A 19355-nucleotide genomic window follows, 5' to 3' on the forward strand; every position below is an offset into this window, starting at 1 on the left:
AGAATCATATAACTACTCTATACCAACCCTGATCTAGTATAGAATCATATAACTACTCTGTACCAAGCCTGATCTAGTATAGAGTCATATAACTACTCTATACCAAGCCTGATCTAGTATAGAGTCATAGAACTACTCTATACCAAGCCTGATCTAGTATAGAATCATATAAATACTCTATACCAAGCCTGATCTAGTATAGAATCATATAACTACTCTATACCAAGCCTGATCTAGTATAGAATCATAGAACTACTCTATACCAAGCCTGATCTAGTATAGAATCATATAACTACTCTATACCAAGCCTGATCTAGTATAGAATCATATAACTACTCTATACCAAGCCTGATCTAGTATAGAATCATATAAATACTCTATACCAAGCCTGATCTAGTATAGAATCATATAACTACTCTATACCAAGCCTGATCTAGTATAGAATCATATAACTACTCTATAACAAGCCTGATCTAGTATAGAGTCATATAACTACTCTATACCAAGCCTGATCTAGTATAGAGTCATATACCAAGCCTGATCTAGTATAGAATCATATAACTACTCTATACCAAGCCTGATCTAGTATAGAGTCATATAACTACTCTATACCAAGCCTGATGTAATATAGAATCATATAACTACTCTATACCAAGCCTGATCTAGTATAGAATCATATAACTACTCTATACCAAGCCTGATCTAGTATAGAATCATATAACTAGTCTATACCAAGCCTGATCTAGAATAGAATCATATAACTACTCTATACCAAGCCTGATCTAGTATAGAATCATATAACTACTCTATACCAAGCCTGATCTAGTATAGAATCATATAACTACTCTATACCAAGCCTGATCTAGTATAGAATCATATAACTACTCTATACCGAGCCTGATCTAGTATAGAGTTATATAATAATATAACTACTCTATACCAAGCCTGATCTAGTATAGAATCATATAACTACTCTATACCAAGCCTGATCTAGTATAGAATCATATAAATACTCTATACCAAGCCTGATCTAGTATAGAATCATATAACTACTCTATACCAAGCCTGATCTAGTATAGAATCATATAACTACTCTATACCAAGCCTGATCTAGTATAGAGTCATATACCAAGCCTGATCTAGTATAGAATCATATAACTACTCTATACCAAGCCTGATCTAGTATAGAATGATATAACTACTCTATACCAAGCCTGATCTAGTATAGAGTCATATAACTACTCTATACCAAGCCTGATCTAGTATAGAGTCATATAACTACTCTATACCAAGCCTGATCTAGTATAGAATCATATAACTAGTCTATACCAAGCCTGATCTAGTATAGAATCATATAACTACTCTATACCGAGCCTGATCTAGTATAGAGTTATATAATAATATAACTACTCTATACCAAGCCTGATCTAGTATAGAATCATATAACTACTCTATAACAAGCCTGATCTAGTATAGAATCATATAACTACTCTATACCAAGCCTGATCTATTATAGAATCATATAACTACTCTATACCAAGCCTGATCTAGTATAGAATCATATAACTACTCTATAACAAGCCTGATCTAGTATAGAATCATATAACTACTCTATACCAAGCCTGATCTAGTATAGAATCATATAACTACTCTATACCAAGCCTGATCTAGTATAGAATCATATAACTACTCTATACCAAGCCTGATCTAGTATAGAATCATAGAACTACTCTATACCAAGCCTGATCTAGTATAGAATCATATAACTACTCTATACCAAGCCTGATCTAGTATAGAATCATATAACTACTCTATACCAAGCCTGATCTAGTATAGAATCATATAACTACTCTATACCAAGCCTGATCTATTATAGAATCATATAACTACTCTATACCAAGCCTGATCTAGTATAGAATCATATAACTACTCTATACCAAGCCTGATCTAGTATAGAATCATATAACTACTCTATACCAAGCCTGATCTAGTATAGAATCATATAACTACTCTATACCAAGCCTGATCTAGTATAGAATCATATAACTACTCTATACCGAGCCTGATCTAGAATAGAATCATAGAACTACTCTATACCAAGCCTGATGTAATATAGAATCATATAACTACTCTATACCAAGCCTGATCTAGTATAGAATCATAGAACTACTCTATACCAAGCCTGATCTAGTATAGAATCATAGAACTACTCTATACCAAGCCTGATGTAATATAGAATCATATAACTACTCTATACCAAGCCTGATCTAGTATAGAATCATAGAACTACTCTATACCAAGCCTGATCTAGTATAGAATCATAGAACTACTCTATACCAAGCCTGATCTAGTATAGAATCATATAACTACTCTATACCAAGCCTGATCTAGTATAGAATCATATAACTACTCTATACCAAGCCTGATCTAGTATAGAATCATAGAACTACTCTATACCAAGCCTGGTGTAATATAGAATCATATAACTACTCTATACCAAGCCTGATCTAGTATAGAATCATAGAACTACTCTATACCAAGCCTGATCTAGTATAGAATCATATAACTACTCTATACCAAGCCTGATCTAGTATAGAATCATATAACTACTCTATACCGAGCCTGATCTAGAATAGAATCATAGAACTACTCTATACCAAGCCTGATCTAGTATAGAATCATATAACTACTCTATACCAAGCCTGATGTAATATAGAGTTATATAATAATAGAACTAATATAAAGGTCTCTTACCGTTCTTCTTTAGAAAGTGAAGAGCATCTTTGTACCCCTGTTTACACATGGCCTTCATAACCTGAAACAAACACAGACAGACAGACACATTAGATATCTTCCCAGAGACACATTCAGAGTCCATGTCTGTCTGCCTGGTGGCTCAGTTGGTAAAACTGTTGCACTAGCATGTCAAAGGTCACGTGTTCAATTCCCCCCAGTGATCACTGACTGAAAAATGTATACACTCTGTAAGTCTCTTTGGATAATAGCATCTGCTAAGTATGTCTGTGAGTACAGTACCTGTGGATCAGGGGGGAACAGAGCTCTGTACAGGTGTGTGTGTGTGTACCTGTGGATCAGGGGGGAACAGAGCTCTGGACACTCTGTACAGGTTGGTGAGTGTAAACTGGATAGAGGTGTTGGTGAATCGTAGTTCATGCATGTTGGTGGATCTGTCTCTAGGACAGATGTCGCTCTCTCCAGAGAACGGAGACACAGTGATGGTGTTCTTCAGCTCATACTGAGGCAGATTATCACTGATACCACCGTCCACGTAACGCTGGAGAGAGGAGGGAGGGAGAGAGTTAGACACAGAGAGATAACTAAATACCAATGATTTTAAGTCAGTGAGACAATATATTATAAGCTTTATAATGTCACAATATACTACTGCAGGTGATCAAGCATCCCCTTGGCATGCTTTAAGTAAATAGCCTGTAGGGTAGAAGTGTGAAAACCGGCGGGGGGCATGGGATGTGTTTTATAGTGATGTCTGGTCCAGTGTCCAGACATTCAGAGGACAGGAGAGGACAACCTTGAGAGAGTTGGCTTGGTGTGTCTCAATAATAGATCCAAGAAAAGCCCTGTGACAAACTGAGAGATGGTCCAGTCCTAGAAAAGCCCTGTACCAAACTGAGAGATGGTCCAGTCCTAGAAAAGCCCTGTGACAAACTGAGAGATAGTCCAGTCCTAGAAAAGCCCTGTACCAAACTGAGAGATGGTCCGGTCCTAGAAAAGCCCTGTACCAAACAGAGACATGGTCCGGTCCTAGAAAAGCCCTGTACCAAACAGAGACATGGTCCAGTCCTAAAAAAGCCCTGTTCCAAACAGAGACATGGTCCGGTCCTAGAAAAGCCCTGTACCAAACTGAGACATGGTCCGGTCCTAGAAAAGCCCTGTACCAAACTGAGAGATGGTCCGGTCCAGCTCCACAAATACTATATTCCACTCATGACATCTAATTCTGAACTAATGTGAACTCGAATACATATGGGTACTTAACTTGTCATGTTAAACCTGTCATATAATACGCTGCTTGTCTATAACATGTTTTGCACTGAATATAAAAGTATAAAAGTGTCTGTTAAATGACTAAAATGAAACGTAAAATGTAGGTGACTCTCTCACTTCTCATTGTTAGAAAGTTGGGGGATTTCTGAAACTTTAACAAAAAATCATGAATGTGCTACTTTGCCTTTATATCCCACATTGAACGTGAGTTATGTGTGGTTGTGTGTGTCATTCAAGAGACAGAAAGACTGGAAAGATATTAAACAAATATTCCAGAGAAGGTGAAAGAGAGGGATCCACCCAGAGAGAGAGAGGATAGAAGGTGAAAGAGAGGGATCCACCCAGGAGAGAGAGAGGATAGAAGGTGAAAGAGAGGGATCCACCCAGGGAGAGAGAGGATAGAAGGGGAAAGAGAGGGATCCACCCAGAGAGAGAGGATAGAAGGTGAAAGAGAGGGATCCACCCAGAGAGAGAGGGGATAGAAGGTGAAAGAGAGGGATCCACCCAGAGAGAGAGAGAGGACAGAAGGTGAAAGAGAGGGATCCACCCAGAGAGAGAGAGGATAGAAGGTGAAAGAGAGGGATCCACCCAGAGAGAGAGAGGATAGAAGGGAAAGAGAGGGATCCACCCAGAGAGAGAGAGAGGATAGAAGGGAAAGAGAGGGATCCACCCAGAGAGAGAGAGAGGACAGAAGGTGAAGAGAGGGATCCACCCAGAGAGAGAGAGAGGATAGAAGGTGAAAGAGAGGGATCCACCCAGAGAGAGAGAGGATAGAAGGTGAAAGAGAGGGATCCACCCAGGGAGAGAGAGGATAGAAGGTGAAGAGAGGGATCCACCCAGAGAGAGAGAGAGGATAGAAGGTGAAGAGAGGGATCCACCCAGAGAGAGAGAGAGGATAGAAGGGAAAGAGAGGGATCCACCCAGAGAGAGAGAGGATAGAAGGTGAAAGAGAGGGATCCACCCAGAGAGAGAGAGGATAGAAGGTGAAAGAGAGGGATCCACCCAGAGAGAGAGAGAGGATAGAAGGTGAAAGAGAGGGATCCACCCAGAGAGAGAGAGAGGATAGAAGGTGAAGAGAGGGATCCACCCAGAGAGAGAGAGGATAGAAGGTGAAAGAGAGGGATCCACCCAGAGAGAGAGAGAGGATAGAAGGTGAAAGAGAGGGATCCACCCAGAGAGAGAGAGAGGACAGAAGGTGAAAGAGAGGGATCCACCCAGAGAGAGAGAGAGAGAAAGAGAGAGGGGGAAAGAGAGAGGATAGAAGGGAAAGAGAGGGATCCACCCAGAGAGAGAGAGGATAGAAGGTGAAAGAGAGGGATCCACCCAGGGAGAGAGAGAGGATAGAAGGTGAAAGAGAGGGATCCACCCAGAGAGAGAGAGAGGATAGAAGGGAAAGAGAGGGATCCACCCAGAGAGAGAGAGAGGACAGAAGGTGAAGAGAGGGATCCACCCAGAGAGAGAGAGGATAGAAGGTGAAATAGAGGGATCCACCCAGAGAGAGAGAGAGGATAGAAGGTGAAAGAGAGGGATCCACCCAGAGAGAGAGAGGATAGAAGGTGAAAGAGAGGGATCCACCCAGAGAGAGAGAGAGGATAGAAGGTGAAAGAGAGGGATCCACCCAGAGAGAGAGAGAGAGAAAGAGAGAGGGGAGAAGAGAGAGGATAGAAGGTGAAAGAGAGGGATCCACCCAGAGAGAGAGAGAGGATAGAAGGTGAAAGAGAGGGATCCACCCAGAGAGAGAGAGGATAGAAGGTGAAAGAGAGGGATCCACCCAGAGAGAGAGAGGATAGAAGGTGAAAGAGAGGGATCCACCCAGAGAGAGAGAGGATAGAAGGTGAAAGAGAGGGATCCACCCAGAGAGAGAGAGGATAGAAGGTGAAAGAGAGGGATCCACCCAGAGAGAGAGAGAGGATAGAAGGTGAAAGAGAGGGATCCACCCAGGGAGAGAGAGAGAGAAAGAGAGAGGGGGAAAGAGAGAGGATAGAAGGGAAAGAGAGGGATCCACCCAGAGAGAGAGAAGATAGAAGGTGAAAGAGAGGGATCCACCCAGAGAGAGAGGGAGGGTAGAAAAGGACAACACTGAGCCAAGAACAACAACAACGACAACAATACAAGGAAACCATAGCCAGGGAACAGGATTAAAGGGCAATAGGCTGAGTTGAAGAGAGGGGAGCAACAGACCAATAAGATTTGAGATGAGGGGAGAGTCAACAATGACTTCTGAAAACGACCACATCTGTTCTGATATTGTTGCTACTGACAACAGCTGTGCTTCCTCAAAGCTCATTTTTGCAACAAACACGTGTTTTGTTTCGCAACAGAAAAGTGTATGCACAGATGTAAGATCTTCATTTGAGCCAGTTTGCTACAGCAGGAAAATAATCCTGCAGCAACAGGAAATGTGAATTATTATGTAGATTATAACTAATGGACATTCTTTGTAGGGGTTGATACATTTTTCATTAGGGCAAATCAAGTCTGAAATTTAAAAACTTTAAAAACTTTTTTAAACCTTGAATACACTACAAGTTTTCAAATTCTCAGCAACAAAAGAAGGTTGTTGAGATCAAATTAAGATCCATCTGTTTGTTTTGAAATTGTGGTAAGTATATCCTCTTTGAATGTACAGTAGGCTAATCACACACACACACACACACACACACACACACAGAAAGATAAGAAGGTAGTGTACTCACCACACCCTGCAGTGTAGGGGGGATCAGTCCACAGTACACAGGGATGTAAGCACTGCAGACACACGCCTGGATAAAGAACAGACAACACATTATTATGAGTCCACAGGCCACACAACACAGTATTATGAGTCCACAGGACACACAACACATTATTATGAGTCCACAGGACACACAACACATTATTATGAGTCCACAGGACACACAACACAACACATTTTTATCGTTAGAGAACATTGCAACAGCACAATTTTGTGTGTGTGTGTGTGTGTGTGTGTGTGTGTGTGTGTGTGTGTGTGTGTGTGTGTGTGTGTGTGTGTGTGTGTGTGTGTGTGTGTGTGTGTGTGTGTGTGTGTGTATAACTGCCTAAAACACACTCATTCTGACATGAACTCAACAGGTCTGGATCCAAGTACTGTTTGTCTCTCGGACTCTCACAATTAATGCCAGTTTATGTTTCTGAGTCTTAGTACAGTTAACTGTCAGACAGTCACAATGAGTGTTTGTTCAGGTCAGTGTCTGAGTTTATGGGATGTGCCCACCGGTATGTAACTAACAGGCATGAATACTGAGACACATAGCTATCAGTTTCAGTTCATAAAATATCCGACTTTGTGTAACGCCCTGGCCATAGAGAGGGGTTTTTTGTTCTTTATTTTGGTTAGGCCAGGGTGTTACATTGGGTGGGCGTTCTATGTTCGTTTTTCTATGTTTTGGTATTTCTTTGTTTTGGGCTGTGTGTGTGGCTCCCAATCAGGCAAAGCTGAAGCTCGTTGCTGCTGATTGGGAGTCACACATAAGGAGCATGTTTTTCCTTTGGGTTTTGTGGGTAATTGTTTCTGTTTAGAGTATTTTCCTAACAGGACTGGTTTCTGTCGTTTTTGTTCATTTTGTAGTGTTCTCTTGTTTGTTGAATTAAAATTCTAATGATGAACACATCCTCTGCTGCACCTTGGTTCCCTCTTACAGACAGCCGTTACACTTTGTCATCCTTGAGATGTTTCTACAACTTGATTAGAGTCCACCTGTGGTAAATTCTTGAGATGTTGAGATGTTTGAGATGTTTCTACAACTTGATTAGAGTCCACCTGTGGTAAATTCAATTGATTGGACATGATTTGGAAAGGCACACACCTGTCTATATAAGGTCACACAGTTGACAGTGCTTGTCAGAGCAAAAACCAAGCCATGAGGTCGAAGGAATTGTCCGTTGAGCTCCAAGACAGGATAGTGTCGAGGCAAAGATCTGGGGAAGGGTACCAAAACATTTCTGCATTATTGAAGGTCCCTCAAGAACACAGTGGCCTCCTATCATTCTTAAATGGAAGAAGTTTGGAACCACCAAGACTCTTCCTATAGCTGGCCGACCAGCCAAACTGAGCAATCGGGGGAGAAGGGCCTTGGTCAGGGAGGTGACCAAGGACCCAATGGTCACTCTGACAGAGCTCCAGAGTTCCTCTGTGGAGATGGGAGAACCTTCAGTGGCAAGGACTGGGAGACTCGCCAGGGTCGAGGGAAAGATGAGCAGAGGAAAGTACGGAGAGATCCTTGATGAGTTCTAGCTTCTGTTGCTAGGGCTGTTGCTAGGGCTGTAGCTAGGGCTGTTGCTAGGGCTGTTGCTAGAATTTGCAACATGCTGACCGGATTACGTAATGAACCAAAGCTTCCGTTGCTCTGCTGGTTGGCCGGAGGACATTATTTGGCATGACAGGCCTCTCATTTCTTTATCTACGTGAAAAACTTTGTCACAGGGTTGGGGTAAAATACATTTACATTTAAATTACAGTCAATTCAGGAAGTATATTGAAATTCCAATTCCAATTCCCTTCAATTAGACACATTTTGAATCAGAATTGTAATTTGGTTTACTTTCGAAATTGACTGGAATTCAAATGAAATTGACCTCGACCCTGCTTTGTCAGCAAGTTAGTGTTTGAGGTAGAAGAGTCTCACCTGCACCAGCTCCTCCTTGCTGTTGAAGTGGGACACCAAGACATTCTCTCCGTCGGTCACCCTGGTCAGTGATATGCCGAGTCTCCCTGTGGCACTGTGGTGGGCATTGGGTGGCAGGGTTCTATACAGCATGTTACGCATGATCTTCACCAGGTTGAAGGATGGGTGCATAGGCCCCAGGAAACGCTTCCGGGCATCCTTGGCCACATCAATGATGTTGGCACCTGCCTCACCTGATGAGGAAACAATAAGGTACAGAATATTGTTCATGTCAGAGACGGTCTATCAGTATAATATGGTAACATTATATCGGGCATTGCTATTGCTGGCAATTGTAAAAAAATACATAGTGTGTACTCATTCCACAACGATAATGTAAAGGAAAACACGGGGTGGGTAAAAGTAGACAATCGATATACAGACAGTGCACAGGCCGGGCAAGGGACGCAGCAAAGCACGACAAGAAACGGACACACACACACACACACACACACACACACACACACACACAGTGTCATTACTATGCAATAAGTCGAGGAAGGTTCATCACTGCCTACCTAAACAAGCTCCGCTGACCAGCGCCGAGGCGGTGAGCGCCCCAGCTGATGCCCCGTAGATGTGCCGGGCATTATGCACTAGAAACGGACACTGTTCCTGTAGACAACTCGCTACACCGATATGATAGATGCCTAAGAAACCGCAACCTGCAAATGAAATGTTCCACGTCGAATCTAACGGAAACATAACTACTGAGGAAAATAATGCCTCTCTTATTAAAACTCAGACAGAAAGCTCTGTGCACAGTTCACAGCTGTCGAGTTAGTTAACTACCTAACTAGCTAAAGTACCAGTAATACCACGGTCTTCAGCGTCCAAAATGTAGGAACAATATCAGCTATTGGTAACAGACGTTCCCTTGCGGTCCATTAAATTGCAAAGCGATCTGTATTCACATTGTTAACTTCAGCTAACAAGTTCAACACTTGTCTGGCTGTCAACAAGTTGATTTGTCTTCAAGTTCTTGAGGACATCTTCACCATTTCATATTCTTTAAAAATCTGTTTCTTTGTTTCTTCTATTTGTAAAACAGTTGCTTGTTGAAAACAGTAACTTATTTTTTTTTTCTTCCAAAAACAATAACTTTATCCAGACGAAAGTGTTCAACATCTCTGTCTTTGAAAGCTTTTAAATGTCACTTTAATCTGTTGAATTTGTATACACAGCGTGGAGGCGGGCGTATTCCCGTGGGTGTGACGTCTCAGCCCACTGTCCAATCAGATCGTTATCTCTGAAACAGCCGTCCTATCAGTGTCTGAGTTCTCTGTGACCTGTCGTTCACCCTCCGTCGGCTGGTTTTTCGGAGAGGGGTTTGACCGTGTCCGCTTTGGCAACGCGTATCTGTCGAATCTTTACATTTGATTTATTTCAACAGGGAAATCCCATTGAGACCAAGGCCTCTTTTACAACGGAGCACATTTTGCCTATATTCTCTTGCTCTTGATTTTAATTGACTTAATATTTTTATTCTAACTTAGACAATATTAAGTTACTCTCAAGTTATACTCACTTTATACACAGGAATCTAATTTCTCTGTAATAAACTGTCTGTAAATAACAAAACAAAGTCAACAACGACCTCTAGGGAAAACAGATACATTTCACATCAGAAGGAATGTGTTTACATAGTTTAAAGACTCAATTGGCAATAATATTGTTTTTTATAGCCATTTTTGTCCAACAGAAAAGCTATTCTGACTGTGTGTTTATCGAGCAAATATTCCACTCATTTTGGGCTTGCTTTTGTTTACATTTGTTTAAATGATCTATGATCTTCTAAACAACCATTAATGTGAACACCCTGTTGCAGAATAACTTTCCTGCAACACAGAACATTTAAAACTTTAGTGTATTTGAGGTTTAAAAAGTTTGTCGTTTCCACTTTGAAATTTCAGACATGATTTTCACATACAAAAAATGAATCAACCCCTACAAAAATGTCCACATAATAATTCAGATTTCCTGGTCCTGCAGGATTATTTTCCTGCTGTAGCAAACTGGCTCACATTAAGATCCTACACCTGTATAGGTGCTGTGAAATATACTGTACATTTGCCTATACATTTTTAATTACAGTATATATACATCGTTTTTTTGCATATTTTCGAGTGTTATTAATGGCATGGAAAGAACAGAGCGTATGCAAGATATTTCTATTTTATGAAACAATAGTGCATTGAACAACTGTAAAATCCTTGGAAACCTTTACCACATTATCCAAGTAACGTTTTTTTTTCCAATTCTCTAATGGATTATTTTAGAACATTAGGTTTTAAAAACTCTTCACAGAACACATTCCTGCCAAGAATAACAACATTTCATGGATTTGTTCCTGGATTGTTTTTTTTTAGCACATCTTGCACAAAGACGATATCCTATTGTGAAACTACCCTAATGTGACAACACACACACACACACACACACACACACACACACACACACACACACACACACACACACACACACACACACACACACACACACACACACACACACACACACACACACACTTTTTTCCCCCCAATTACTCATAAACAGTTAGACATTTTTTTTCTAGAAATCGACATGTGACTAGTCCTAATCCTGACAACACAGAACCAAATCTCGAGTGAACTCTGACCCCCTGGGGATCCATCATACATTCCAATACTGGGCACACACACACACACACACACACACACACATTTAAAATGTTGTCATATTTCGTGAGAGACTACCATAATAAATAGCTCTCTGTTGTTGGTGTTTACCACTAGCACAGTGACTCTGTCAAAGGTTCACTGAGATACGTCATTTCTTCTATGGCCCTCTAATTCTAATCTGAGCCTTAAAGACAGTTCCGCTACCTTAAATATATATATATATATATATTCCCCTCTAATCAGGGACTGATGGGTGGGTGCAATTAATTATCAGGTAGAACAAAAACCAGTAGTACTCTGGACCTTCAGGGTAGGATTAGACTACACCCTGTTCAATGGTACTCAGGGTAGGATTATAATACACTCTGTTCAATGGTCTTCAGGGTAGGATTATAACACGTCCTGTTCAATGGTCCTCAGGGTAGGATTAGACTACACTCTGTTCAATGGTCTTCAGGGTAGGATTATAACACGTCCTGTTCAATGGTCCTCAGGGTAGGATTATAACAGGTGACTCAAAGTAACCTGAGATCACTTTTATAGGACTTATGTGAGCAGCGCTCAAAGCTGACATCCCCTTCTGCAAAAAAATATCAATACATGGCATACATATTGGCGGTAGGTATGCTATACATTCAGGAAATGAACACACCGAAGAGAGATAACTTATGACTTTGACAAAGAACAAAATAGATAAAGTTGTGTTTATCAGGTAAAAGTAACAGATACATTATCAGGGACCAGGGACACGTCATTATTCCTGTGTTTACCAGAGATAACTCTGACTATTTTTTTTGTTAGTTTTTTTTCTGCTCTGAAAGTTATTGATTAAAGTGTCTGGAAAGCCATTTTCTCAGTATTCCCTAGCCTGATCCCAGATCTGTTTGTGTTGTTTTTCGAACTTCCCGATGTCACACGAATATTTACCTTTTTAAAAAAAATTTTTTTTTATGTATTTTATATGTCAACAAATGAAACAGATAGAAAGACAACAATTTGCAAGTGAAAGTGATGCGTGGAAAAGGGGAGAGTTTAAACGTGACACTGTCCCTTTAAGACCAGTGTCCCTCCCCGGGCTGAGCGTCTGGCTGCCTCATTGGTCTGGCTGATGACAACAAGCTGTTTGAAAAAAAGGTGTAGCCACGGACACCAAGGAAGTAGTGAACCTTGTACTTTATAATAAAATCAATCTGGCGTGAGATACAGTGGTTATCGCTGTGAACAGGAAACATTACTGCACGGTACAGTACATTTAGTTAAATCCATAGTTAGTTTGTTCCGTGAACTTTCAAGTGGCATAGTAAATCAAAGCAGTTAGCTAATGTTAGCTTGTTGCTAACTAGGCTAGCTAGCAGTAGTTTACTAAGAAACTTTTAATCTTTCACTATTACTGTCATACAATCATATTTATACATTTCACCTAAATAAACATAGCTATGTAACGTTATGTGTTTACTGTTAGTGAAATATAGGCTATGTTCTTGTACTGGCTAGGCAATCAATGTTCTGGGAATTGTATCCTAGGACGCTCAAGTCCCAACATGCCCAAGTACAGCAGGCAGCAGCTGTCCCTTGAAGATTGGCCCGTCTAATAAATGAAAAAAATATATATATATGTGTTTGGATTTTAATTGAACACCTTCACAAAAACAAGGTCCCCTGAGAGAAGAGGTGTGAGATGGAGAGAGAGAAGAAGAAGAAATGGAGGAGAGGAAGGGGACAAGAGAAAACGGAGGGTGAGAATCAAGTCGGTGGTGGAACCATAGAGACGGGACATGATCCTCTTGATCAGATGAGGAATAAGACTGTCAACAGAATAACACACTTTCCCATAGATAAGATGGGCCACCATCTTGGAGAGGAAGTGTCACGTAGGGAAGGACAGACCGAGGGAGAGGGAGAAACTGCCAGTGTGTCTGCAATTAGAAACAAAGAAGAAAGTGGAATTCAAAAGGGGACGGAGAAGATGGAGGAAATGAATAAAGGACTGATAACAGTTACAGACCGAGATAACGATGATGGGGACCCTGTCTCCATCCCTCCTTCTCTCTCCATCTCTCCTCCCTCCATCTCTCCTCTCTCCATCTCCACCCTCTCATCCCCCTCTCCCTACTTCCTGCCTCCTCTCTCCTCCTCGTTCTCTCCCGTCCCGTCCCTCACCCCTCCCCTTCCCCCGTCAGTAGAGCTGTGTGCGGTGCTCACCGACACTAGACTGACTCTGGATGTATACCACGGTGGGACTGCTGTGCTCCAGGTACTATGGGTGTCTGTCCCTGGGCAGCTGAGGGGCCTGCAGTACCTCCGACTGGGCTCGGAGGACAGGGGGGCGCTAGAGGGAGCCCTGGAGGTCCTACCGCACCTCACACAGCTACGCTCACTGGCTATTAGAGGTACAGAGTACTAGTGCGGAATGCTGATACATTCATTAATGCTGTGTAACGTGCTTGTAAAGTAACATTTGATCGATTCAGATTGATTATTTAGTAGACACTGAACATCAGACTCACATTATAGCACATAGTATAAACACTGCAACGTTATCATACAATCTGTGTCTTTACATGTTAATCATTATGTGGTATTTTCACACCCTTTCCAATCATTTGTCCCTTGCTCTTGTCTGTCCTCTCCTCCTGTCTGTCCTCTCTCTCTCCTCTTGTCTGGTCTGTCTGTCCTCTCTCTCTCTCCTCCTGTCTGTCTCTCTCTCTCTCTCTCTCTCTCTCTCTCCTCTTGTCTGTCCTCTCTCTCTTGTCTGTCCTGTCTGTCCTCTCTCTCCACTTATCTGTCCTCTCTCTCTCCTCTTGTCTGTTCTGTCTGTCTGTCCTCGCTCTCTCTCTTGTCTGTCCTCTCTCTCTCTCTCTCTCTCTCTCTCTCTCTCTCTCTCTCTCTCTCTCATCTTCTGACTCCTCCTCAGGACACTGTTTCCATGACGCCCATGGTGACCCCCTCCCCGGCCTCCTCACCTCTCTTCCTCCCTCTCTCTCATCCCTTTCTCTCCTCGTCCACCTGGACCTCTCCTTCAACCTCCTCTCCTCCTTCCCTCCCTGCCTCCTCACCCTCCCCCTCCTCTCCACCCTCCTCCTGGGTCACAACCACCTCACTGATCTTCCGCCCTCCTTCGGGCCTCTCCCTGCCCTCCGCTACCTCTCTCTCCTGGGGAACTCTCTGGCCTCTCTCCCCCCCAGCATGGGCCAGCTGAAGAGCCTCCACACCCTGGATGTCTCCTATAACCTCCTGGAGACATTACCTGAGGAGATGGGTGCGCTGGAGGAGCTGGTTAAACTGGAGCTGTCACACAACAGGCTAAAGAAGCTGCCTGAGACCATGGGTAAAGGGGGGATAGACAACAATAAGTTAGGAGACTGGAGAGTTCTTAAAAAAAATAACAGATTTATCTGACACAGCATTAACCATTGACATATTTATTGTGTATGACTAATGTTGTAAGCCTAAATATTACTGTGATACTATGGCAATAAAAAAATGAAAGCAAGGGTCTAAGGTTAGGAACATTCCCTCCTTCTTCGTCTGTCTGTCTACATCACCCCTCTTTGTCTCCTCTCCTCTTGTTTCCTCTCCTCTTGTTTCCTCTCCTCTTCTGTCCTCTCATCTCTCCTGTCCCCTCTCTTCTGACCCCTCTCTTCTCTCGTTTCCTCTCGTCTCCTCTTTCCTTTCCCGTCTCGTCTCCTCTTTCCTCTCGTCTCCTCTCTCATCTCCTCTCTCATCTCCTCTTTCCTCTCCTCTATCGTCTCCTCTCGTCTCCGCTCTCCCCTTGTCTCGTCTCCTCTCTCCTCTCGTCTCCTCTTTCCGCTCCTCCTCTCGTCTCCTCTCTCATCTCCTCTCATCTCCTCTATCGTCTCCGCTCTCCCCTCGTCTCATCTTCTCTCTCCTCTCTCAGGCTGTCTCCTGTCTCTCAGGGACCTGGTGATCCACAGTAATGACCTGCGTGTTCTCCCCGTCTGTCTCTGTCTGGACAAACTGGATAAGTTAAAGGTAGACGTAAGGAACAACCCCCTGGGAAGACCCCCAACCCCTCCACCGCTACCACCCACACCTGGTGAGTACCACTAACTCTACCCCCTCTACCACTACCACCTGGTTAGTACCACTAACTCTACCCCCTCTACCACTACCACCTGGTGAGTACCACTAACTCTACCCCCTCTACCACTACCACCTGGTTAGTACCACTAACTCTACCCCCTCTACCACTACCACCTGGTTAGTACCACTAACTCTACCCCCTCTACCACTACCACCTGGTTAGTACCACTAAATCTACCCCCTCTACCACTACCACCTGGTTAGTACCACTAACTCTACCCCTCTACCACTACCACCTGGTTAGTACCACTAACTCTACCCCCTCTACCACTACCACCTGGTTAGTACCACTAACTCTACCCCCTCTACCACTACCACCTGGTTAGTACCACTAACTCTACCCCTCTACCACTACCACCTGGTTAGTACCACTAACTCTACCCCCTCTACCACTACCACCTGGTTAGTACCACTCTACCCCCTCTACCACTACCACCTGGTTAGTACCACTAACTCTACCCCCTCTACCACTACCACCTGGTTAGTACCACTAACTCTACCCCCTCTACCACTACCACCTGGTTAGTACCACTAACTCTACCCCCTCTACCACTACCACCTGGTTAGTACCACTAACTCTACCCCCTCTACCACTACCACCTGGTTAGTACCACTAACTCTACCCCCTCCACCACTACCACCTGGTTAGTACCACTAACTCTACCCCTCTACCACTACCACCTGGTTAGTACCACTACCTCTACCCCCTCTACCACTACCACCTGGTTAGTACCACTAACTCTACCCCCTCTACCACTACCACCTGGTTAGTACCACTAACTCTACCCCCTCTACCACTACCACCTGGTTAGTACCACTCTACCCCCTCTACCACTACCACCTGGTTAGTACCACTAACTCTACCCCCTCTACCACTACCACCTGGTTAGTACCAACTCTACCCCCTCTACCACTACCACCTGGTTAGTACCACTAACTCTACCCCCTCTACCACTACCACCTGGTTAGTACCACTAACTCTACCCCCTCTACCACTACCACCTGGTTAGTACCACTAACTCTACCCCCTCTACCACTACCACCTGGTTAGTACCACTAACTCTACCCCCTCTACCACTACCACCTGGTTAGTACCACTAACTCTACCCCCTCTACCACTACCACCTGGTTAGTACCACTAACTCTACCCCCTCTACCACTACCACCTGGTTAGTACCACTAACTCTACCCCCTCTACCACTACCACCTGGTTAGTACCACTAACTCTACCCCCTCTACCACTACCACCTGGTTAGTACCACTAACTCTACCCCCTCTACCACTACCACCTGGTTAGTACCACTAACTCTACCCCCTCTACCACTACCACCTGGTTAGTACCACTAACTCTACCCCCTCTACCACTACCACCTGGTTAGTACCACTAACTCTACCCCCTCTACCACTACCACCCATACTTGGTGAAGGAAGCTCTAAGTGACCTTCCTGTAGGTATTGACTATTTGCAGTGTGATCCTAGTTTTGTAAATCGTTCCTTCGTTAATCGTCCTCTGTCCTCCTCAGACCAGGTGGAAACACGCGTTCCAGAGTTACACCTTGGACTGAATCGACACAGGTACAACACAGTGTTACTTTGACTTGACGGGTGCTGATCTCAGATATCAACACAGTTGTTTCCTTGTGTATTTGTCAGTTAAAGCTAGGTGTTGTTATTGTTGTTCCTCTCCCACCAGGTTCTGTGTGTCGTCTGCTGGTTGTCATGTGTTCCTCCCAGGGGGAGCGGAGCTACTGTTTCCCTCGGGTTGCCTAGCGACGACCACCACGCTGCAGTGGGCGGAGCGTAAGCCAGATAGGAAATGGGTGTGGTTAGAGGAGCATGACTTCCTGCTGAGTCGACCACTGGAACTCCTCCCACACAGGATCTCCTTTTTAAAGGTAGCCTGGAAACGGTAGTCGTATAATTAATGGTGTGATACATATCAATGGAAAGAACTGTAGGTTCACACACAAAGTAGACAGACACATGTATCTTCTTTTCAGGAGTTTGACATTTCTTTTTTCGTGCAGCATACAGATATTTGGGACAAAGCCTTTTTCAGTGTGTGTCTACGAGCTTCTCTCATTGGTCTCTTCTACTCTGATACTCATCTTTTTTCTGAACATATTCCCCTCCCCCCTCCCCTCTCCCCTCCCCTCTCCCCGCCCCTCCCCTCTCCCCTCCTCTCCCCTCCCCTCTCCCGCCCCTCCCTCTTGCCTCCTCCTCTCCCCCCCCCTCCCCTCCCCTCCTCTCCCCCTCCCCTCTCCTCCCCTCTCCCCTCCTCTCCTCCCCTCTCCCCTCGTCTCCTCTCCTCTCCTCTCCAGCCAGTGGAGGTGTGTGTACCGTACCACCGGTCCAGGAGAGGGGAGGTGGTTGTGAGGAGGTTTGATGGACAGCAGTGGAGTACACTACCCACTGAGACCAGAAGGGGCAGTATAGGACACAGCAGTCACCCCGGAGGACGACCTGCCAGGGTAGTGTACAGAACACAACACTGCTTTTTAATATGGCGTGCATGAAAATATGATCAAACTCCTTGGCTCAGTCCCGGATCGACCCCCTAGACCCTACGTCCTGTTCACTTCTGGAGATCTGAGATTTGAAGAGAGCGATCTGATGTGCTGGGTTGAGGGTTTAGCTATATTGCTTATACCAAACAAACCCTGTCTGATCTCCAGGAGTGAATACGGTGTAAGATTGAGGTTCTGATTTGTACAGCAGACAAATATCTCCTCTGTCTGTCTGTCTGTCTGTCTGTCTGTCTGTCTGTCTGTCTGTCTGTCTGTCTGTCTGTCTGTCTGTCTGTCTGTCTGTCTGTCTGTCTGTCTGTCTGTCTGTCTGTCTGTCTGTCTGTCTGTCTGTCTGTCTGTCTGTCTGTCTGTCTGTCTGTCTGTGTCTCTCTCTGTATAAGAATGCATTCTTGACTTTCCTATTTAAATGTAAAAAGAATGAAATAACAAATCTGTCTCCATAGCTGGCCTGCGTCTCAGTGAGACAGTTTTCCTGGTTTGTGGCAGTGGGTCGTCCAGTCAGGGACAGTTGCTCTGTGACACCAGAGGGGACGCTGTTGGTGTCACGTACAGACGCAGGCATCAAACTGACCTTCCCCCCGGACTGCACTGTTCAGACACGCACCATCACTCTACAGGTACAGTCCAGTATTCACCATCACTCTACAGGTACAGTCCAGTATTCACCATCACTCTACAGGTACAGTCCAGTATTCACCAGACACTCTACAGGTACAGTCCAGTATTCACCATCACTCTACAGGTACAGTCCAGTATTCACCATCACTCTACAGGTACAGTCCAGTATTCACCATCACTCTACAGGTACAGTCCAGTATTCACCATCACTCTACAGGTACAGTCCAGTATTCACCATCACTCTACAGGTACAGTCCAGTATTCACCAGACACTCTACAGGTACAGTCCAGTATTCACTGTCACTCTACAGGTACAGTCCAGTATTCACCGTCACTCTACAGGTACAGTCCAGTATTCACCGTCACTCTACAGGTACAGTCCAGTATTCACCAGACACTCTACAGGTACAGTCCAGTATTCACCAGACACTCTACAGGTACAGTCCAGTATTCACCAGACACTCTACAGGTACAGTCCAGTATTCACCAGACACTCTACAGGTACAGTCCAGTATTCACCATCACTCTACAGGTACGGTCCAGTATTCACCAGACACTCTACAGGTACAGTCCAGTATTCACCAGACACTCTACAGGTACAGTCCAGTATTCACCAGACACTCTACAGGTACAGTCCAGTATTCACCATCACTCTACAGGTACAGTCCAGTATTCACCATCACTCTACAGGTACAGTCCAGTATTCACCAACACTCTACAGGTACAGTCCAGT

The 19355-nt window shown here is 44.0% G+C and overlaps 2 protein-coding genes across 11 annotated transcripts in view; one reads left to right on the forward strand and one right to left on the reverse strand.

Annotated features, from left to right (window-relative positions):
• The window catches only part of LOC106584779 (patatin-like phospholipase domain-containing protein 2), a 59853-nt gene extending 49986 nt beyond the window's left edge, over positions 1-9867 (reverse strand). For all 5 annotated transcript variants that reach the window (XR_006761496.1, XR_006761493.1, XR_006761495.1 and 2 more), the window contains exons 1-5: positions 9230-9867; positions 8673-8905; positions 6723-6788; positions 3086-3295; positions 2755-2815 (exon numbers count right to left, since the gene is read on the reverse strand). Coding sequence is in view for 1 of the 5 variants with exons in the window: in XM_045706243.1 (XP_045562199.1) it covers positions 2755-2815; positions 3086-3295; positions 6723-6788; positions 8673-8905; positions 9230-9416 (757 nt within the window). In the remaining 4 variants the exon portion in view is untranslated. The remainder of the gene's footprint in view (positions 1-2754; positions 2816-3085; positions 3296-6722; positions 6789-8672; positions 8906-9229) is intronic.
• A 2612-nt stretch (positions 9868-12479) lies between these two features.
• Positions 12480-19355, forward strand: part of pidd1 (p53-induced death domain protein 1) — a 40981-nt gene continuing 34105 nt past the window's right edge. For 2 of the 6 annotated variants that reach the window (XR_006761485.1, XM_045706160.1), the window contains exons 1-7: positions 12486-13761; positions 14286-14699; positions 15270-15428; positions 17000-17051; positions 17170-17371; positions 17798-17947; positions 18448-18621. Coding sequence is in view for 5 of the 6 variants with exons in the window: in XM_045706160.1 (XP_045562116.1) it covers positions 13050-13761; positions 14286-14699; positions 15270-15428; positions 17000-17051; positions 17170-17371; positions 17798-17947; positions 18448-18621 (1863 nt within the window). In the remaining variant the exon portion in view is untranslated. Of the gene's footprint in view, positions 13762-14285; positions 14700-15269; positions 15429-16999; positions 17052-17169; positions 17372-17797; positions 17948-18447; positions 18622-19355 lie in introns of all 6 variants that reach the window. The other 4 variants (XM_045706158.1, XM_045706156.1, XM_045706159.1 and 1 more) reach the window with 4 other exon arrangements.

This window comes from Salmo salar, chromosome ssa23, assembly GCF_905237065.1.
Source record: "Salmo salar chromosome ssa23, Ssal_v3.1, whole genome shotgun sequence".
Taxonomy (NCBI): domain Eukaryota; kingdom Metazoa; phylum Chordata; class Actinopteri; order Salmoniformes; family Salmonidae; genus Salmo; species Salmo salar.